The sequence below is a fragment of the Scomber japonicus genome, chromosome 11 (assembly GCF_027409825.1).
Source record: "Scomber japonicus isolate fScoJap1 chromosome 11, fScoJap1.pri, whole genome shotgun sequence".
In the NCBI taxonomy this organism is placed as follows: Eukaryota; Metazoa; Chordata; class Actinopteri; order Scombriformes; family Scombridae; genus Scomber; species Scomber japonicus.
The window spans coordinates 11,168,548-11,192,859 of NC_070588.1; the positions used below are offsets into that span (position 1 = coordinate 11,168,548).

Here is a 24,312-nt window from a genome sequence, read left to right on the forward strand (position 1 = left end):
TAAACTTTTGACCCTAGATCTTTTGTTGTGCATCAACAAACCCATACACACACACACACACACACACACACACACACACACAACCACACACACACGGACGCATGCGGACAAACTGCGCCACGAATGACACAAAGTTCTTTTTGACTTTATTGAGTTATTAAGTGGTTGGAGAAGAGAAGTTCACAGCAGTTATTGAATTTGGGACAGAGAGAGCTGTAGCTAACAGAAAATGCTTGCTATTGTATGTTGAAGGCCATTTTCTTTGGTTGGAGAAAGCTTTCACAGTGTGGAGACCAATATATGGATTGAGGAGAGTTAGTGAGGCACTGGCTGCTGATTAAGTTTTACTTTCAACTGCAAAGGTGGCACACAAGCAAACACTGTGTTGTTTTTACACTTCAGTTATTGTACAGATTTTTTTGTCACCTTTTAATTTGATGTAAAACTAACCTCTACATATCCAGCAGTTATAAAGTAGCAATATCTTTTCATTTTGAATAATTTTTCTGGCCATCTTGCAAATGCAGGTCCAATATTCACTCTCTTCTAACTCCTAAGTAAAGTATGTCTTTTTAGCCAGTAAATGCTCCACTGCATTCATTAACACTGCCTGTTTGCTGTTTGGTGTTGAGCAGGGTTAGAGCAGTTTCACTGAGAATAGCTGCCGGCTGTGTCTGAAAACAAAACTATGAGCTGGGCTGGACAGCTAAACAATGAGCTGAAATTAGCTTTAAAGCAGCTCTGTAAATCCAAGGGGAGCTGCAGATTCTGGTGATAATTCTCTGTTTGTTCATCACTACGAGCATAGCCTCTAACATTACATATTTGTTTGTTTGTAAATCCCAAAATATCAAATTATAAAAACAATATATATAACAGGATGATTATTGAGATTTAGAGGTGTTATGAAGTGGATTTGATTACATTCGGACAGAGCTGAGGGTACATCGGATGCATGGAAGACTCTTCCTTGGCTCAGTAAGGGTCCTAATACCACATAGTCCACACCAGTTAATACTATCTAACCAAATGATATTTCTATGTTGTGTGAAACAGTGCAGTATAGCATCAGTGGGATGACAGTTTTCCCTCACACTCCTCTCTCTTTCTTTGAGGTGCTATGGAAACAGACATTCTTAACAGATTGTTTTGGAGCCAGACTGAGCATTAATATGGTTAATCACCTTGCTTCAAGAGAAATCCATAATGATGAGATGATTAAAAGGGAGAGTGTACTGTACATTGTATTATCTCAGTAATAAAGGGTTTAAAAGCACTGCAAACTTTTCTTCAACAAACTTCAGCCTGAAGACACAACATTGTCTTCACGACTTAAAGTCTGTAGAAGTCAGATGCAATGCCTTACTGCTCTATAAGTTTTACAGCAGTAGGTGATCTTCAGTCAGCCTGCATTGTTCAGAACCTGTGCATGCTCAGTCTGCTGCTTCTACCACAACTTGAACTGAGACCGGAGATCCACTGACACTAACTCTCAGTGAAATTGCACGTTAACATCTCTGCCAGCCCCCACAGAGAAGGGTGCTGTGGGTACGTTAGGTCACAGAGACTTACAGAGGAGCTGTTGCTTGCACACACACACACACACACACACACACACACACACACACACACACACACACACACACACACACACAGAGACACACACACACACCTTAATTCACCCTGAGGACCTCAAGATCAAGTAAGCTGACTGATTTACCCAACACATTTCAGTAGGTGGATTCGAAAGAGAAAAGAAAACCCATGGAAACGTTACACAAGCTTTAGGTACAAGTAAGAAAAAAGAAGTAAAAAACAGCCATCCAGATATTCTCAACCTGCCATCTGCCTGGGGAGGCATGTTTTAGCCTCTAGGCAAAATAATCTGGTTTCAGAAGTTGTGTGAGAACCCACTGACCTGTATCTATTTTATATCAAGTATACTGTTCAGTTTCTATGACAGAATCATTTAGAGAAGATATTCTATCGTGACTGATAAGCATTTGTCTCTGTCAAGTCTGCTGCTGTCATATCAACATATTTACAGTCTTTTCACCCTCATTTTTTTGGGATCAGGCTGATGTTGAGAACTCTGTTTATTTTCTAATCTTAATAGCAGAACTAGACAAACATGCCAATGTGTATTTCAGCTGACATGATGCCAGGCGTAAACACAATTTTCTTCATCACAGGGATCTATGGCAGCAGCAGAGTGCACTGGGCTTCTGTGTTTTCCCATAGCTCCTTGACTCATTTTTATATCTCATTTTGGAATGAATCGCTTGAAGATGAAATTGTGAATTAAATATGTTGCAAACCCATTTGAATTTCAATGAGAGCCCGGCCCTCCTGTTTGGGCCCAGTGGCCCCAGTTGGAGTGTTACTATAACAGATTCTTTTCAAGAGAGCATATTTTGGTTTGTATTGAATTAATGCATCAGTGAATGTCTGTCACATACACAAACATTATGAGGACACAAATGCAAATAGAGGTGTAAACACACAGAAGTACACACAACAACTGTGACTCGAACTCTGTTGTTTGCACACAGTGGAAAGAGTGAATTAGTTACTCTCTTGCACACTCAATGTTCCACGGCAGGAACAACACAAAGTCGCCCCATCTCTATTCATGTTGAGAGGAAAAAGTCCCCAGCCAAACTACAAAACTCCCTAGACGATGCGTTGATGAGAGAAGATTCCTTCCTCTGCTAGTTCAACTTCTTGTGAACTCAACTTCAGAAAGGTAGAGAGTGCTGACTGTTAGAAAATGCTGTAAAATGCTGAAACAGAACATTATGCAGAGACTTATTGTTGAACTGGTGGTGTACGCTACCGACTTTAGTCATAAAAGCATAGTAACAACCCATATTCTGGTAGGTTAGTGAACTGTCCCTTCAGAGGTCAGATGACAAAGTAGATCCATCTCTCTAAATCAGTAAATATGCCAGTAAACTGGACATACATAAAGTTAAAACAGTAATTTTTAACTCTCCCCATATACTAAAAATAATACATTATATATACAAGTCTCTTTGTAGCTCTAATAACAGAGAATTAGCTTTTAGTAGGGACTTGACTCCTGCTATGCAAAAGCAGACAGGAACAGGATGTGCAACAAACTGCTAACCCCAGGGTTTCCCCAAGGAAAATGGTTAGCGGAGGTGCTAAGAAAAAAGCAAGAATGGTGTGACAAGAAAAGACTGACTCAATCTATTCTCTGCCTGTGTAAAAATTATACGAACTGGCTAAGCGATTGAGGAAGAAACAGAACTACGGCATAGAAAGCCAAAATCACAATGTCACAGCAGGCCTACATTTAGAGCCTCTGCTATTTTCCACTGAAATTTAATGTTGTATTTCATGAATGTAAAATAATATCCTGATGATGTTAAGGGGCAGCACTACAAGAACTCCTTTACATATATTATGAATGAGGTCTTATATGTTTTTTAAAAACATGATATCATTACATGATAAACAAAGAAGAAATACTAACACGAGAACCCTCAGACGTTCACCTGTGATGCGGAGGAAAGTCCCCTCTGTGTTGACTCCCAAACATTCAAACAGCCTCTCGGTCTCTAAGGCTTTGGCAGTGATTGGCAGACAGCCCTCCCACACACACACACATCAACATTATGACTGCTCACTATAGTTTGGACTGTCACAGGGCAACAAGATGGCTTGGTATGTAAGTGACTTGTGACTGACACTGCAGCAGGGGATTTGTCAGGGTATCACCAGAGGAACAGCGTAGGTGGGTGAACAGATGGGAAACAAAGGGCATACAAAGCAACAGAGTGCCACTTGTGTACTTGATGGTGCTTTAAGTTGTCAATCTGCAGTGCATGCCAGCTAAACAGCCAACTCTGGCAACAAATAAAAGTGCATGTCAACAAACTAATAAAGGCTTCTGTAATATTTCACACAAATGAGAGACGTTATATAACATCATAAATACATATTGCCGACAAAATTACCACAGAAGAAGAATAAAGCTTGTTGATGCAAGGCAATTGTGTTTTCCCTCATAGTATGTCTGTGACACACTGTAAAAAGTATTTATGGTAATAATTTATCATGTTAAAAATGTATTTGTCATTGTTTGAAGAATCAGCAACTCACAGTTCAATGGCCTTATTCCACATGATGACATATCCCGACAAAATGAAGGACTCGATGTTGACAATGTGTGTGTTTCCGCGCTCCGTCCCGACGTACAGCCATTTACTCTGGAAGGGAAGGTGGCAAAATGTGATCCTGAAAAACAAGAAACAGAAGAGGAAAGAGATTGGGTGTTAAAATCTGAACAGTTCAAAGACAAGTATGTGAGTGTTTCTATGCAGTGTGGATAAATAGTGTATTCTTGGACTTTTGTATATATATATAGCCAATGACCTATATCTGTTTAAGTTGGAGTGACATGTTCTTATTTTAATCATTCTAAAATTATCCCAATTTACTTGGACTTTTGGTAGAATCAATAACTGGGACGATTATCAATCCAATGAACAGGAGACAAGGAAGCTGTTCATTCAGTGGACTGATTATTGGACAGAAGTCAAAGTGTTTAAAACTGCAATCCAGTGTTCTTGTTGTTATTCTTCTTGTCTGCTTAGCTGTGACCATTATGTCAATTTCATGACAATAATATCCAACTAATCCAATCAATGGTAATAACTACCTTACTGCAGAGCAATCATACCATGACTTATTCATCAAATTCACAGGCTGACTCATTATGAATTAAGATTTGATTTTGTGCTCGACAGGAATATGATTTTTTTTTTTTTTTTTTTTTTTTTAATTTATGGGTATTATCGCCTACATTTGCTGCTTCTGACCTTTATGTTGCCACTCTTGCTTCTGTCTTTTAAGGGAACTTTTGCACTCTGCCTATACGCCTGCTCTGAGCTGATATAAATAGTTTTTCAAACAGCTCTTCACAACTCCTGCCAGAAGTAGAAGCCTGAACGTTTTCTGTATGTGTGGTTACATTACTCAGTAGTCTGTAGACATACTGTACTGTACGCACCATTTCACATACACTCACTACTATTCTGTGAAAAGCTTTGAAAAATATAAGGATTTAATTATATTTTTTTTTAGTAGCAAATCAATGAATGAGCATAAAACTAAGAGGCATTTGTGTGGCATGTAAAAATAATTATGACGTGATGCAAGGGTGCTTGACCTATTACTGCACTGGCATTAGTATCCATCACCTTTGTAAGCACCTTAACCACAGAATAAAGATAAGCACACGCAAAGTCACTACCGCCCATGCTGATTACCTTGTAGAGACGTGGGGATCAGTGGGCTTCAGCCTCATATCCACCCGCCCAGCAAGAGGCAGGATTATTAGATAGAAGACAAATGAGATGGCAGACAATTCAATAAGGATTTTAGGGGCTTGGGGAGATGACAATATTCAAACTGGCAGGGAGGGCAGTTGGGGGGGGGGGGGGAGTCCTCTGTGAGCTGAAGAGGATTATACACTGTACTGTGTCTTTGTTTGAAGAAGCTTTCTAAATTGACCTTTCTGGATTATTAGATCTAATTCTTTAACATAAAAAGCAATGTAAACCCTCTCAAGAACTTATGTGTAGAAGGTACAGTGATCCTTTGTCAGTCTTCAAAGAAACCTCTTTGGACTGACTACCTCCATTATAAGTTTACCAATAAAACAAAATGTCATGGACAAAAAAGAAATAAAAGACAAGGTTTTTGGCAGGGGTAAAATTAATGAGAGGCTGAGAAGATGACAGCCAGTAGAAGGAGGTAAGCAGTGATGAATATAGTTCCAGAGAGCAATTTGGGGAAAGTCAAGGGCGAGGTTTTGACTCCAGACAGTCGGACCAGGCACCGTCATCTGGCCTTTATAATTATCAATCAAAAGAGGACAGGATGAGACGTGGGTTTAGCCGCCGGTTGACCGGCAGCTGAGGAACAAATACCCTTAATGAAGTAAACAGATGTAGAGATTAATTGAATTGGCGACATCGTCTAGGGAACTGACGACCTCGCCATCTGTTCTGTATGAGATGTGGCACAACTGTTTAAGGAATTCTATGAAGACTCTGTGTATCAGCAAGGAAATGTCATGTCTGATAAATTAAAACCAGATAACTGCAATAGCTTAAATGGCTCTTAACTGCCCACAAAACTGAGTGTCCAGTGTTTTGTGTATTGTAATGCACATTTTGTTTCTGAGTTTTTATTTCTTTTGACAGCTGCATGACAGGCGAGGAGGGGTGGCAGGCATGAGACGCTGACTGACAGTTATCACAAAACAATCCTCTCCATTGTTCCCACTGATTCATACACTATTGTTGAGCAATTCTGAGGGGGTGTTTAGGTACTAATTGTCAGAGGTACAGCCTAGAGATACAGAGATAAATGGTAAGTCACTGCGCTGCCTCTGACAGATGATTCATGATGCCCTTTTTCTCCTTTTAACTTTAAAAATAATACACTGCTCTGCCAGAAAGAGCGAGTGGTTCTGCCTCCTACCACATCGCACCACAAGACAGGTATAAAGTACTGGGAAAGGTTTTCCATGGGCATGTGCATCACACAGAGATGGGCTAAGGATCTAAAATATAAAAATGGACAGGTTTCTAGTGATTCGTATTACCATCTATATCGTACGTTTATATTATTACTAGGGCTGGGCAATTAATTGAAAAATAATTGAAACCGACATTTAGAAACTCTAATCGACTTAATCTTGCTCATGTCAATTAATCGTGGTGTTCACTGTTGCCATGACAGTAAAGGTTGCATATCTTTAAGGAATTTTAAAAAACTTGTCTGCAGTGATCATTTTAACTCAAACCATGAACTAGACATAGTTCTAATCAAGTAAACTAGACATTAACCACAGCGTCACACCTTAAAACATCATTATTACATCATTATATAAAAGAAACTGTGAAAATACATCATTGTTCATCAAGGGTGGAGATAATAGCTCATTAATCGTAATTGAGGTTAAATGTTGAATTAATCGTGATTTAGATTTTTTCCATAATCGCCCAGCCCTAATTATTACTGTTATATGTAAGAAAATATCATTATTGTTGTTTTTCAATGGAATTTCAGCTATTAAATAAGTCAGCTAATGCACGACTTTGGCAGTAGACTTGAAATCTGGCTCTCAATGGGGATTTTTGCTTCCCTGCCTTCAATTTTTCTCCTTTGCTCTCCTCTGTGTCAGATTCTGTTTGTACGAGGGTGGGGATGAGCTACAGTACGCACACGCACACGCACACACACACACACACACACACACACACACACACACACAGTAGAGCTGAGAAGCCACAGCAAAGGGAGTGGAACAGAGTTTTGGTTATACTTTATTCAGGGCTTGTTATCAATAAGTGAAACAAAATCCAATCCATATATCAGTATCCCTGCAGGTTTAGGACAGCAGCAGCTGCCCTCTTGTTTTTAGAGTGCAGGATCTGCCCATTTTCTCTGATACAAAAAAAATAAACCCCCACCTAAAATGATGTCTGTAGTTCTAACACATGCTGCTAATAACTTGAACCCTGTCACTGCATTACAAAGACTCCAGGTTCTCTCCTGAACAACTTGCAGACAAACTCTTCCGGCTCATTATCCTTTAAGGCTGTGTTGCATTATGACAGTGCCCCTGGTTGACTTTTATAATGTGTTCCTTTTTTTTTACTTCAGGCATGACATTTTTGTCTCAGAGAGGAAGCTTATTGTTCTCTTGTGATGGATGTTTCAGTGGAGAGAAAACATGCCCTTTGACCCAGCTGAAGTCCTTGACTTGACGACCTTCCTATTACTTGTGCCTGTGCATCACATTCAATCACATTCAGTAGAAATGTAGTCGTATTATACATATGACCTTGCCCCTGGCACAGGTGCTATTTAGTGAAATTAACTTTTAGATGTAATGAATGGACAGATTTTTCTTTCAGAAAAAAAATGAAACCAGAAACAGAAAATAAGAACATTTTTAAAGTTTTGCAGTGAATACTTCCTTTCAAAGACAGGAAGGATTCTTCACTCAATTTATACCAGCATGTCTGAGCTTTCTTGATGCCCTCAATGGGTAAGAGGGTGTTGGGAAAACTTTTCTTTGAAAAGAAAATGCTTATATCTCTAAAGCAAAAATAAAAAAAACAGTCCCTTTGTCCAGCATATTGCTCAATAAAGTTTTGAGACTTAATGCTAATGATTAAATTAAATATCTCCAATACTGGTTTGCTTCATGTGCTATGATTCATTAACACAAGAAAGTACCCTCTGCAGTTGAAATGATGAAATTTAAAAAAGGGGGGGAAATATTCAAAAATGTTGTTACAATATTGTGCAATTGTATGATCAAACTTGCAGGAAAAGTACATGCCACTCTTCTACTGCATCCATCTGACTTCTTCTAGCATATAGTTGTATAGCAGTGAAGGATGTTAGATCTCTATCTAAAACTAGGGGTACAATAGATAAGGTTTATTCTATTTCACACAGACTTCACAAAACTAAATGCTCATCACACAGAAGTGGGCCTCTACCCCACACACTACTATGGGAGAAGCAGACTGTGAATGGGTGTAAACCCTCAGATTGATCTATGTGTTACTGAGAACCCTAAAACAAGGTAATGAGAATATGACCCCACCTAAAACTACTACTAAGGTGATGTCTTCATCAACTGACTCACTCCTGTGTGCCTGCAAAGGCCCCAGAGGTTCCCCGCTTTAAGAAGGAAGAAAGAGAATAAATAATTTCCACAAAAAAGCATCAGCATGTAGGCGCGATTGTTTGCCATGAAAATGTAATGGTCGAGATGAGAGGTTGAGCTGTCTCTAGTTGGAAACAGCAAAGAGCCCTTGCTTGTCACTATATCCCCTTCTTCATCAGTTAGTCCAAAGAGTGAGGAAGTGTGACATTAAGATTCAAAAAGAGAAACATGGAATACATGGGAGTTTTTGAAATTTGGCCCAGTTGGTCTTTTAAAGGAAACAGAATGGAAATAACCATAACAAGCATAATAAGGGTCCTCTGAACTTCAGTCACACTCAATGGGTCTAGCCCTTCTACAACTAGTCAGCCAGGATTCTGCAGTAGTCACAGTTTTTCCAGCCCATTGAGCACTTATGTCCCATTGCATCTGATGGTGTCACAGGTAGGACCTTAGCTGTCAGAAATCACTAACACCAAAGAAAAAAACCTCTCTTCTGGCTTCTGGGACCCCCAAGTGGTGTCAGATATGGAAGCACCAGAGAGGCTGTCACAGAGAAGGGTGTATCTGTTATTGCCAGAGGACAATGACGCTCAGCCACATCTGCCAGACTCCAACAATAACCTGAACCATGACATAGCTCCTGGCATTACTAACACATTTGGCTCATACTAATAGAAATTAGACTCAACTCATCTTCCGTCATGCACACACCAAACAGCCTGCCGTAAGGTAGATCTTTAAAAATATTCCACCAGCTCTCTGTGTGGATGCCAGTTTGTCGCGGCCACAAGAAACTAGCTTATGTCGCAGAAGAGTTTAGGTGGCAGTATTTCAAAGGAGATGGATTCAGCTGCATAACAACTGGAAAGTCCGCACTCACAGCATGTAGTGGTGTGAGTTGTTGGTGTCCCACAAAGTAGAAGGGGTTTGGCAAATTGAGACTGAAGAAAAAGATTTTTTTCTCAAGTTTATCAGACAGGGTTAGAAAGGGTCAGAGGCAGAAGCAGATAGAGGAGCAGGTCTCATCCTGCCAACACTCTGCTTCACTGTCTTCCAGATTGAACTGATTAAATGTGTCTTTATGGGGAGAGAACTCTCACCGCTGCTGGTGCTGTAGCTGAAAGATGGTCCAATAGTCAGGATATGCTTGATGGTCTTAAATATAGTGTGAGAGGTCCTCCTGTGCCAGTATTCTGGTGCAGAGGACACTGCAGTGATCTCTGAGAGAACTCTCTGAGGAATACATTTGTAAAAAGGTATATAGGACTAGTTTGTGGGGTTTTGAAGAGCTCAGTCCTCACTGCCCGGTGTACATGGTGTGTGGTGTGAGTGCCTGCATGGACAGATATGTGCTTTTTATATTTATAGGAATTGATTCTTACCTCTCTCTGTTGAATTTGAGTGAATGCAGGATAGCTGGCCGCCTCTGACGCAGATTCCACAAGTGTAGCGTGTCGTCTGCGCAGGCTGTGACCAACGCCCCCTATAGGCCATAAAAACAAACATCAGTACTCCATCGTTACGAGGACACAGAGGAGGAGGAGGAGAATGTACACTTCCAAACAACTTTTTCTGGCAGCTGGGTCAGTAAAAATATAAAATTGAACCCAGAATCACAAAACCAGAGGAACCTGGCATGTTTCTGTGTTAAACAACAGAAGCAAATAAGCAGCAAAAAACCCCAGATACGCTGAAAAATGTGTTTTCCAGACTATCAAAAACAACATACGACATCATATGAAACTGGATGAAAACCGTGAGAAGAAAATGACAAACCCTTCTCAAATAATGTCAGCTGGTTACGACCCTTGTTCTAAGATTGTAATTACAGTGAAATTCCCAGTGCGGCTTTGCTTTGAGGGCGTCACTGTAAAGACTGGAGCCCAGGGGAGAATTAGTTTTAGATTACAAACTTAATCATGGGATTAAAAATTGTGCAGTGCAAAGAAGGATGGATGTCTCTTCCCACGGATTTCCATATTGTGTGAATGTTTTCCCCTTATTCATCTACATAGCTAAATTATTTATGGCATAATTTAATAAACTATTTTAAAAAACAGTAAATGTAACACAGGACAAACATTATACAGTAAAGCAGACATTTTTTGAATCATTATATATGTGCATGCGTGGAAGCAGTATTTGTTTTCTATGTACTGTAGATGTATGTTATGTTAGTATTTCCTGCAGTTGTTCTTAAACTACAGTGGACATTAATATGATTAGTTTACAGTCTAACAATAAAAGCATTGTCTGGTTTATACTCTTTATATGTAACTAACCCCTGTTACCACTTTCTACTCAAGTTCTAGATATGAACGGATGACCTAAGCTTTTCAATGCCACTCCTGACTCTTAACATCTCACTTAAAAGGTTTAGGTCAAAACCAGGTATATGGCCAGGCTGACTATATATGGTCAATGTGCAAAAATGTGCACAATCTGTAATCTATAATGTGAATTCATGGATATTAACTGATCATCTGCAATATTCTGATGTGGTCCCAGTAATATTTGTTGTTAATGTGTGTTGATGAGCACATCACATGACATGGTTAAGCAACGTTTGAATAAAACAAAGCAAAGGAAAATTTAATGAATATAGATATTTGAGCATTTTCCACATACTTCCTCCTGTTTTGTTTGATGCATCTCCTTCCATACACACATAAAAAAAAGTGTCAGATTGGACTGATGAGGTATGTGCTGATGATTGTTGGCACTTTCGAGAGATTAAAATGTCTCATATAGGATTTGATTGTCTTTCTTTCAATTTCCCTCTTCTCTAATCCCGTTATCAGAATCAAAATCCTAGTTGTTATTCAAGAACTGAAAACTCTTAAGTTACCACTTTTATGCGCTGTCAGACATTTTTTTGAACATCGGTTTTTGCTTTCACATTCAAATATTACACATTGTGAATTCAGCTCAGAATAAAACCTCTGCCTGTTCATCTTTTAACAATCTTTATTCAGACAAGACAGCTGTCAGTTTGTTCACGCAGGCCTTGCAATGAAATCTCTGTTTAATTTCAAAAACTGGCACAAAGGTTTAGACATATAGGATCAATGAAGAATTACCTCTGTCACTCATGATGTGATTGGTCGCACTGACGGTACATTATTATTAATAATATTGGAAATGACATGTTAATATTTCTGAGTGAGCGGAATCGAGCACCATCATTGAATGCTGTTGAGGTCGAGATACAAATAGATGTCTAGAATTGTAAATCTACTGCCTTTTCCAGTGCATTACTGGATCGGACTGTGAGCTAACAGTCTCATCTCTATGTCTTTGATCTATATTTTTTAAATCTTTAACCATATTTTTCAACTTCAGTTGCTGCCTCCTGTGTTTTGTCCACCTGTCAGATGAAAGCTGAATGCTGATATTGAAAATGTAATGTAGGCTGCAGCCTGATACACATTTAGATTAACTTTATCATCCATTAAGGAAATGGAAGTCTGGTAAATTATGAATTAATGGACAACACTGAATAAAAAATGTATTGTGTTAACACTTAGACACTTTTCACCACTCTGACTCAGGCATTTAAAGATAAATGTGTACTGTCCGCATAAACATGCATTAATATCTCTGCATCCATTGGATTCAAATGGAGGCTTTACCTTTTATTTACCTGTTGCCATGGTGAATCTCTGTATTAAAGCTCCACTGATGATGTCTTTTCTCATATACCATACATGCTCATATTTAACTCAAAGTGAGCATACTCAGAGTTGATTGAACAAAATCTGATCAGCTGTCCCATTTCATAATAATCAACTCAGTTCAAGGTCAGACTCAGAGATTGTAGAACCTGCTATCTGCAATGAACACCTGCTCATTAAAAATGCCATTAGACTTGATTATATGAAATAGAGTAATCAAAAACACATAATGAGCCAACCATGTGCTACACTTGTCTGGAGCTTACACAGTACACAGAGAGGACTACAGAATTGATAAATATCAAACCTAGCTGAGAGCTGATGTTATGGACTAAGTTGAGATAACTTAACTTAAAACTGCTGTAATTACTGACCCTTATATATAATAATTCCTGTCACCTCTTTAATAACTCCACAATTATTATTATTATTATAATTTTTTTCCCCCTGGAGATCATCTCTCTTTCTACCTGTCAACTAAGCTGACAAGGAAGGCCACCACAAAGGTGGAAAGATGACCTATGCAGAGGAGGGGAGAGTGAAACATAATGAAAGGAGGTGGAGTAGCAGCTTGGAAAGAAACAATACCAGACAGGGAGAATAGGGAACGTGAGAAGCAGACAGGGAGAGAGTCGGGTCCGCAATTCCATTATGGTATAATTATCTTGATGTCTCGATGGCAACACAGGCGAGGCGACCAGGCAAAGGTACAGTGAGCAGCAGGGGTAAAAGAGACAATCGTCTGGGCCGAGAGAAAATTGCACAACAAAAGCATCAAGAAAATTGCTTCAGGCGCGTTTATGTGTATCTATGGTCAAATAACACAGAGTTGGGTTCCCTCACATTTCTCTAAAATTCATACATATAAAAAGACAAAAAATTAATGGGTTTAATTTTGCTAATAGATATAAATCTGATCAGTTACATTAATGTGTACTTCTGTATTACCAGTTACTCTCATTAAACACTGTGTGGATCAGAAGAACTATTATTGGTTAATTAATCAATAGGTAAGCCATTATGTGGTCAGATACAAAGTCATGCATGAAACTAAAATTCAATACATTCCAATGTTGCAATGAGGCACGTAGTATGGTAGATTTTAACAGCACCTAAAAACAAAGCTGAAAAAAAAATCAGCAGTTAATAAAATGAAACTTAATGTTGGTTCATCAGCTGCAGAGAGCTAATTTACTTCTCCAAACAGGCGATTTTGAGTCATGTCAAAGGTTAATGAGGTCTGTGTCTGGCTGCCTAGATGTGTTACCGTCTATTCCATCTGTTTCACTCCTGTTCCTCCTCTTCGTCCTTTTCTACCTCAACCTCTGTGCAGTTTGAATAATAAGATTCAAGATTGAATAGAACGCTTAAAAACTTTCTAAGATGGGGACGTTTAGGTCAAAAAACAGGTTTCCCTTCAAACAGATGAGAGCTTTATTACCAATAATCTTACTTTACGTATGAAGTTTATCCTGCACCTCATTAGTCTGTTACTATTTGAAACCAGTAATTGATGCACTACTCAGATGACTGGAACGTCTGATTTCCTCACATAAATTCCCGCCACTAGTCTCTATTGCTATGTACCTCATAAATACTGTCATGTACACTGTAATGATATGAAATATAGTTCAGTAAACATTATTGAAGTGCTCAGAAAGTAGAATTTCTGAATTGCTTCATGATTTGAAAGCAGTAATATCACTCATTCTTTTTGATGTTAATTGTGTGTGAGTGTAGTCTGACTGATGTAGAGCGCATCGACTAATCAAACCAAAATCCACAAAACAAAGAAGTTTGGAACTAGAAACAATTATCTCATCCTTTCTGTAGGTTTGTTTTAGGGAAAGCTTAAATGCTTAACTATTTACAACTACAAATGTTGTTAGGAAAGATCCTCACACTGACCCATCCTTCAGTATAGTCCTTAGCACAGCATAGCAATCCTCATCACCTTCTCCTTCCCTTCCCAAAATCCCCTCTCCACCACCAAACTTCATCTAACACCAACCTTCAGCAGGCCCCTCAGCCTCTCTGGATGTATTATTCATGAAGCAAAAATAATGAATTCAGAATAGGCAAACAAACACATTAATTAGCCTATTCATACCCTCCACTGACACAGTAATAGCAAAAAAAATAATTCTCTTCATAAAAGAGAGAGAGAGAGAGAGGCTCGTGAGGACGACATGATATGAGATTGTGACTATGTTTTAAAATGGTTGTTGACTAGATGTGTGTTGAATTGTGTGACACCTGTGTGATATATTGAAGACACATACTTACAATACAAGTACAACTCATCATTCACAGGTGCCTGCAAGAAGTGGCCTCTTTTCTGAATACGAACAGCTAATAGAAGTAAGTCATTACAGCAAGCTGAATGTCAAGAGGCTGGTCTGAATATTCAAGTCAGCCATTAGCGGGATGGCCAACAGCCCACACACTGAATCTGTGAGAGGGCATTGACTTCCTGCACTGTTATTAGTCACTCAGCAAAACAATGGGAAAACTTGGAGTAGTCACTGTGAATTGTATATGAGAGAGACCAGTGGCGAGTGTGTGTGCATGCATGTACACACACATATATATGTACTGTATGTAGAAACACATACACCTTTTACAAACCCGCCAAAGACACACTTGAACCCACAAACTGTTGTTGTTGCATGCATGAGGTTTCTTGCAAAAACACTTGTGCACATACACACAAACAAAATGACATGAACAACCTTCTTCAGACCTAAACCCCTCTATTTACTGTAGACACATCACAAGTGGGCCAGTGAGAGATGGAGAAGTGGGCTGAGAGAGCCAGTGGGCTTTAAAAAAACAGAGTGGGCAAAGAAAAAAAGGTAAAGAGAAGGAGGCAGGGTGAGTAGATAAAAGTGGCATAAAGGAGAAACAAGAAAGAGAGAGACAGCTTTCGGTTTCAGACCTGTGTGACTCGTCTTCTACTCTTAAACTAACAATAGGGCTTTTTTTCCTCTCCGATAATACACCTACAATATTTTGTTAGTACACACAATATTGCACCAAACTGCTGTAACAGTCCTAAATCCAACTAGGCTACTTGATGTTGAGCACTGCTGTGTGGGCCCACACAGTACTCTACCAGTAGAAAAGCAAGAAGTGAGAGAAAATGTTCCTTTAAAGGGCTTGAAGACAAACAAAAGTGTCCTTGTGTGTATAATGATCATTTAATTTAAATAGTTAATTATTTAGTGTTTCAGCGCATGCTGTTTTCTATCAAAAGAAATGTGTTTGAACACAGGTAATTATTCATCATTATTATGTTTTTTTTAATTAAATGTTTATTTAATCAGGCAGTCTCATTAGGATTGAGATGGGGTTTTTTTCAAGACATACCTGAGGACAAGAAACACAACTACAGCCAGCCAACCACAATCAACAAATAATTAAACAGAAACAAGAGTCAAGAACATTAAACTTTAACATCTCAGAGGGGAATGAAAGGCAGTTTGCAGTTCATTTCATTTAAAAGGTGAATAATACCTGAAATCAGTTTGTTTTCCAATATTAATGAACACATGAGGGATACTGTGTCAAAGGTTAAGTAGTTACTGGATGGTGTGCTGTAATACATAGATTTAAATGAGAGAACAGAGAATAAAAATGAGTATGAACTTTGTCTTTGGTGATGAAGCGTAACACACTATGATAAACAGGGTTTAAGGATGTATTAGCACCTCAACATGGAAAAAAAATATAGTCAAGAAAATATTTTTTTTAAAGTCTGGATGATACATTCTATTAACAAAAATCATGAGAGGAAAAAATTCAACAGTAGTTTTATGTTTCTTTTAATTTAAAAAAATCGAAAACTTTTTATCAGATTGGAAAGCGAAATCAGCTCCATTAGTAACAATAATAACTGTGTGAGACTTAATTGGTAATACATGTAATAACATGACATGGTACCCAAAGTGCTACTTCAATAAGCTGTCCTTCAATATTATAGTGTCAGATCGACATCCATCGTTCCAAAGAACACCAGTGGTATTCCCACACTGAGGATTTTGTGATGAGATCTTTTTATCTGTTACAACTTTTCTGGTCAGACAATCTTTTCTTGACCATTTTTGGTCAACGCACCACGGTTAACATAGACGATATGAAATGTCAATCACATTTTCTGATTAACTAGTGATAATGTTTTTTTTATGTGGTATTAATCTTCTACCAGAGACAGGAAAGAAATGTTACAATGTCAATCTGCAAATCATGATAAGAACAAATTTACAGATATCAATCTAAATGAGGAAATGGCTTAAAATGAGGGGAAATAGCCTCACGTGCATTTTAAGAGATGCTGTATACAATATTTTCCCTGTTTGTTTGGTGTTATGTCAGATGTTAGAATAACACTACTCACAAGTATTGTCTGGGTAGCTGAAAATTCATATATACACCTCCACTGTCAACTAAATGAATCAATCCCCACTGTCATCCATAAATTACTGGTACCTCAGGTTATATTCTTTCATTACAACAAAAAGCAAAAATCAAAAAGCCACCAGACACAGAGCAGAAGTCACAGAGAAGTCACCAAATGTTGACAAATGCAGGTTTAAAAAAGACATTGAAATGGAGGCTGGCTTACCTCATTGATGAGGAACTGCAGTTGAAGAACAGCTGCTCCGCTCTCATGCTGACAGTAGCAGTCCACCCCAGGTCGTCCCAATCTTATGACATCACAGAGTCAAGGAGGTATACAAAAGTGTACTATAGGAACATCAGTCCAATGCATGTAAAAACAGTATACTTAATTCCAGTGACATGGTTGTGGTGTCAGTGATGTGATTCAATGACAGTGATAGATTACACAAAGATTATAAATCCATCTAAAGCTGAGGAACAGAGAGACAATATTAAGTTCATAATAATATATCAACATGTACAACGTTAAAGCTTCTGCGATGGTGTTCCTGTGTCGACTGAAGTTGCACAAAAGCTGAGATGGCACAGAAAGCTAGAGCGAACAGTGCCAATGGCCTGGTGGCACTACACAAGCAGGCAGGTGGCACACTGTCAAATCCACTTATAAAGGATGACTGGATTTGGAAGAAAAAAAAACAGCATTGTGATGTTTTATGATTGCTGACACAGATGAGCACAGGTGAGGACTAAAACATGTGTATACCATACCAGCACAACACCTCAAAAAGGCTCAGAAGGGTTCAGAAATATATATTGTTTAATGTCATCCCATTATCATAATTAACTGTGTCTTGAATTGTAACTTTCTAATTTAATCCGTGCAGCATTTGTAATGTTATGCTCTTAAAGTGAAGGTGTTTCTAATACTTTGTCTACTGTACTTATATAAATGACTGTAGATTGAGTATTACAAACAGCTATCTGTATAATGCAATGCAACTTAAACTGTAGCCTCCAAAATGACCATTACGTTGAATTATAAGTTGCTATTGTACAGACAGGCACTTTGCAGCCTTTGTGTACAACCTGATTAATTCTAAATATGCAAACACCTTCCTCTGTATAGCTTTACAAATGAATCAGAAAACAAGACAAAACTCAGAAAATGGAAAAACACACAAACAAAACAGAGAGACAAATTACAATAATAAAGGGTTATGGACACAGCTGTGGTTGCAACAAGTATTATTAAGCTACCTAAATTGAATGGAACAAAAACCTCTTCCTATTAACAGCAGAATAAAGTATTACCAAGGCAGACAACACCTATAGATGATAAACTCTACCTGACCCCACAAGCACATAAAAAGGGGCAAGCTCAATTTATGTACAGCGCAGTTCACCCACACACAAGACAATGCATTAATTTGGTGGACATTACACTGACTTCCATTAATTTCCTTGAGACTTAATGTAACCTTAACCTGATGTTACCTTAACTTTAAACCAAGTCTTCACCCTAAAATGAATTACTTGTGTTAAGGAAACTTGCTTTTTGTTCCCCACAACATGAGGAATACCTGGACCACACACACACACGCTAATGTTACGTTGCTAGGAAATACAGTTGCAGCCATCAGTGAACCCTGCACTGCTCTACAAAGTCCTCCACAATCTACACTAGGTTCAACTCCTGCTCATTCACTCTCACAATACGATAACTGAGTGACTCATAATTGAGTTGACTGGTTATACATAATATAACCAGCCAACTCAAAACCTCTCATTATGTCCCGCTGCACTCCTCAAGTACTTTCCAAACATCTCGAGCAATTAGAAGTTTCTAATTTAAAGTTGATAGAGCATTTTGCCCGACCCCGCACATACCTGTTAGTTGTATTTGGTGTTTGATTAAGGTCAAAATCAGTGATTAACCCTAGATGCAAACTTGTTTTTATCCATGTCCAGGTACAATGATGGTAACCTTTGCTATAACCCATTAATGACATCATCTTCAATACTGCATCATTTCCATTTTTTTCTTTTTGTGCTGTTTAAAAACTGTTAGGCATGAACCAAGACCAGGACAGTGGCAGCAGCTGATACATTGCCACAACTAGGTGGGTCTGGAGGTATACTCCCCTGGGAGAACATTTGGAAAGATATTTGTTTTACACGTTAAGTATATTTGCATCTGCCTGGAAACTAATTCTCACAGCCATTATGGGGTAAATCAATAATGAACACACTGATCTGCAGCTCAATGCAGCACTCGCTCTAGCTCACGGTGGCAAGCCACTTTGGTAGTATCAGCTGCCAGATGTCATCTTAGCACAAGGATTAATACTGAAAAAATCAAAGATATCCATCAATCATAATTAAAATTGAGACATGACAATTTCATTAAAATTAGCACAAAAATGTATTAAATATTGAAAATTCTTGAATTCACATTTACAAATTCAAGTGGCTGTTCTCAGAGGAGCAGAGGTTCATTTATTTAGTACAGTTCATTTATATCACTTTTCTAGGGCAAGGTCAAAGATAAACAAATAACACAGAACAATACATAAAACATCAGTGTGACCTCTCTGTACAAAGGTTATTACCCAGAAGCTGTTCTAGCTTGGTTGTGCAATACAGGAAACAATACCTGAGGCCCAGTGGCTCGCTTTTACATTTCTAAAAAGTAAAATAGCCTGAAACCCCTCTGACGGTGTGTCACAATAAAAACTCAAATAATAACCTCTACTGCACGCACAATAGAAATAATGGCCTTACTGCACATGGCAATTAAAACACTGGTTGATTTTAATATCACATCATGTTCTAGCTCTTTTTACACTACACAGTAATTTGCTAACATCTGCTACACAAATCCTTATACTACAGAATGCCTGTAGAATGAAGAATATTGTTATGCTTGTCATTAGCGATTACATCTAATATGTGCAGTTTGGTTGGGAAACAGGTAGCCTATAGTTACCAGAGGAAGTAAAAGCCACAAGTACATCCTTCAAAAACAGGTGGGAATCAGAAGGAGGGGGAAATGGCACAACATGAAAACAGAGCCGACTGGATCTGGTACAGGAGCGGTTATTTAATCACTACAGATTGTTCAAAATTCATAAACTTGCCAACTCTGCTCGAGGTGCGGCACTGAACCGCAAATAACCAGTCCTGCAATGAATAAAATGTCCCTGTTGGGTCTTGCAATTAATTTGCACATGTTTGTGTGTAAACAGTTTATTTAGACATTTCAGCCATGATGCTGTTGCAGTCAGAATATATAAAGCAAATACAAATATGTAGTTGTCAGTTAGTTATGACTCATGATACAATATGATTTATTTGGGTACTTTCATAAAACTTTTCTGCCATTTCTTTTTAGCCTTATCGTTTAATATAGAGTAAAGCAGTTTTTTGTGCTTCTAAAACTCAACTTTCCATGTCATGATGGCACATGTGTATTAAATGGAGTGACTGGTTTGTCCTTCACTTCATTCTCCAAACTGAGATTTCTATTCACCTCACTTGGCATCAATGGTTACCCCACAACGGCCTGTTAGGTGATTGTGTAACATTTATGAGGCACAATCAAATATCCGTTCAATTGTCCGACACCGCAGAAATAGAGAACAAAATGTCAGTGAGAACAAAATGTGTATAGCTGTAATGAGCTGCGCTATGAGTAACCATGGAGAGTAGGAGACCACAAAACAGAGGTTTAACCTGCTGAGGCTCAGTGAGGTAACCCGGGATGACAAACGAGGATGAAAAAGAGATTTCGTTGTTTTCTTGTTGCTTTTGCATTTCAGTGTAGACAAAGATCAGATTAAATATAGTCAAACAAATCCTCTGTCATGCTGCTCCTAGGTAAGAAAGACAGTCATTTATTTTGAATCTATGAAGAAAGGTCGTATTGTAAGAAAAGTTTATGCACCACTCATTAATTAGAATAGTATTACCTAACTCTGGATTTCACATAGACAACACTAGGACTAAAAAAACACTTACAAACGTAATGAATAATAATAAAATAATCTGTTGCCATAAATATGTACTGTTATTATGTCTTTTATATGATTATTTCATATTTTGTATAAACATTGTTTTGCATTTTATTTTGTATATTTTATATCTTGCTAATCTCATTATGTATTTTTCTTGTATGACTGTTGTTTTTTACTCGTATTACCATTTGTTATAGCTAATGGGGATCCTAATAAACTAAAATAAACTAAATTTGGTGTGTTAAGAAATGGGTTATATATAGCAGATATGGAAAATGGCACAATCTGTTAGGATCTGCTCCTCAGTCCCTCTCTGCCGCCACACTTTCATCCCCATCTATCTGCATTGCTCTCTGTCTCCAGCCCCTGCTCTCTTCTCCCAGGCCATGTACTTTCCTCCAACTCCCCAGACCTGCCATCCTTAGGCATTCAACCAGACACTCAACTCAGACTCTCTCTTCTTTCCAGTTCCCAATTCTCATCACGTGGCTTACTCAGCTCACTCACCTGCATCTTATTCCTTCCACAGCAACTTATTATACCGGTCCAGATTCTTTGTTTTCCTGTAAGATCATTGTTGGTTTTTTTGTCGTGCTTTGAAGCTTCTGTTTTCAGTTATTTGGATTTGGACCATATCTGCATCTGCTTGCCTGCCTATCTGAGCTTCCATATCTCATCCCTGCAACTCTGTGGATTTAATACTGCTGCTGTTTGGGCTTGCCACCCATGCCTGTAAGCTTTTGTATCTTCACTCTTGACAATAAACTCCCGCCTCTAAAGTCTGAATTTGGGTCCTTGCCCTGCTGCATAATACACACCACCCATGACACAATCAGAAACCCTACAGATTGCTAGTAAGCAGGGTGAGCACATCTCATTTGAATTTCACAATGTACTCTGAAACCAACAGGGCAGAAACGTCCAGACAGTCTTGCTAGACTGACTTATCACATCTGCAGCAGCAGCAGCAGCCATGGTCTGATATGTTGAATTGTTGAACCAGGCTGCAGATCGCACTCAGGTGCACTGGAGAGAAAAGACTGCCCACGGTTCACGGTCCAAAGTGTTTTTTCGGGACCCTGAGCAAAGTTAAATTTCAGTCGATTAAAAATATAACTTTAACAGTACTAAAATATAAATAAATAAATGTTTGTAGAAATAAAATATGATTATCTGTATGCCAGTGATAAAACAGTAAATAAACTAATAAACTCCATGTTAAACTAATGCTACCAGTTTTTGATGTTTCACAGAATTTGATTTGACCTGAGATTTTTCCTTATGTTAACTTTTAATTGTCACAGTTGCTTGTAATCAAATCAAATGTACGGTTTTAATGATGGTGATGCACATGACAGTCTAAAAAATGTGACCTTGACAAATAGTTGTACAGTGTGTGTGTGTGAGGAAGTCTGTATGAGTCGGTGTGTGTTATTCAGTACCAAGATACACACACATAAATACATACAAACACACACTACATATCCCTGTTTCTTTTATTCATATCATGCAATCATGTATGAATAAATTAATCAGGATTTTGTCTGGTCTATCCACTGAGTTAGGTAGAAAAAAAACCTGCTTTAAAAGTAAATCACCTACATGGATCAGTTGCACTATAATGATAGATTACTATCATTATTCATACTGCAGACAGTGTGGGTTCTTTTCATTTTGAGATGAATAAGATTTTTCCTTCAGGATGCTGAAAAACCAACAATTTCCTGTGTGAAATGCCAATCGAATGCAGGTTAAAACTAAGCTCTCCATGATAATGAGAAGGTTTTGAATGGGTAAGTGTGTCAGAATTACACAGTGTCTTTGAAAGTGAATGGACAAAGAGACACAGAGCACCACTATTGTTGTACAGAGGCCATCAAAGAGGAATTCTACAAGTGATTTCAACCCTTTAATCCGTCATCGTCTCTTTTTCACTCATTCAAATCAATTGAAGCCCCTCAGTAAAGAAAAGAAATGAAAAAAATCAAACAGCATTTCAAGCTTTTTTGGGGCGAGAAATGTCTTTTGTAGTTATGCGCCCACACTAAGCTACCAAACCAACAGGAAGATTTGATTTTATTCATTTATTTATTTTTGACCCATGACAACACACGGTCCACTTAGTCAAGCAGTGTATATATGAATTTTATTTTTTCTATGTTTTACTCAGAAAAGTTCAATTTAAAACCCACACAGCGGTTAACTTCCACTACTGAAAGATAAATAAAAACAAGTCAGAGGTGGCCACCTGTGAATGTGTTTCAAAGTGTCAGTCTTGACGATAAGTGATCTCCATGAATCAGGGAAACATTGTTGCACAGCATATTTTCACTAAAGCTCAGAGGCTAATATTATTAATCTACATTAGTCTTGCTGAGTCTATTCTGTAGTCAGATATTATTTTATATTTACAAGATCAATTAAATGTTGCAGGCTATGTTTTTTGTAGTTTGTTTTTTTTTTTGTTTGAAAGCTTTCTATGTGAATATTTCAGTGTGTGAGCGTTTGAGTGCTGCTTTTGGCTGTGTTGTGAGAGAACTTATGCCAGGGTGAAAATTCCTAAAAAGGCCTCCAAATTAAACCTAATCCTTTGTAACTGCCCTTCAAAAACGACTCAGAAACATTTGGCAGGCAAAGACAATGGTTTGGATTTAAATAAGAGCTTTGTTAAGGCTGGGTGACCTTTAATGTCAGGGTTACAATATGGTCATGGATTGTGGGCCCTAGTTGAAATAAACATTGACTGTCGGCAGAAGGGGGATTTAATTAATATGCAATGACTGCCGCTGAGTCCAGTCAAGGAAGAGGAGTTTGTGTGTGTGTGTGTGTGTGTGTGATTCAAGGGCTGTCTTGAAAGAGAATGGTTGGCGACAGACTTAAATCATCTCTCTGTCAGTCTGCATCATTCTCTCTCTGACAGGCGAGTCTTTGTACACATCGCATTCAAATTCTCATCACACTCGGGAGCGCATCAAAACACGCAAGACGCTGTCAAAACACAAAGCTGATGTGAAGGTGAAGTCGCCTACATTCATACAGGAGAGAAACACTGTATTGCTGCCTGATGACAGCGGAGAATGCCAATGAGAAATTTGCTGGACTTGCCTGTTGCATTTTGGTGATTTCTGACATGAAAACTAATGAGTGACAGCCAATAAATGTAAGGATTTTAAATGAAAACAAATGCTGTTTGACACGTACTAACGGGGTCTCATGTCCCCCAAAACACCTTTGGCTGCATGGTTGAAACATACATACAGCAAAGCATCTCTGATCATATCAAGTGGGTCTAAAGGCCTTTATACAGCAGGAGTGTGACAAATGAACAACAATGCAAATATTCCACCTTAAAACTATTCATAACTGGCAGCGGAACAAGTTTGTAACAAAAAACACAAAGAGAAATTTGCAACAGGTCAATCCACTGTCTCCACTGTCCTCTCAGCTCTACAGGAGGAGGACATTGGATACAAGTCAGAGTCTGTGTGGATTGAACGGA

General features: G+C 38.4%; 1 protein-coding gene across 2 annotated transcripts in view; it reads right to left on the bottom strand.

Annotated features, from left to right (window-relative positions):
- stxbp5l (syntaxin binding protein 5L) overlaps positions 1-24,312 on the bottom strand; it is a 149,345-nt gene that overhangs the window by 59,435 nt on the left and 65,598 nt on the right. For both annotated transcript variants that reach the window (XM_053328479.1, XM_053328480.1), the window contains exons 3-5: positions 17,024-17,105; positions 10,108-10,208; positions 4,129-4,263 (exon numbers count right to left, since the gene is read on the bottom strand). In XM_053328479.1, the coding sequence (XP_053184454.1) occupies positions 4,129-4,263; positions 10,108-10,208; positions 17,024-17,105 (318 nt within the window). The remainder of the gene's footprint in view (positions 1-4,128; positions 4,264-10,107; positions 10,209-17,023; positions 17,106-24,312) is intronic.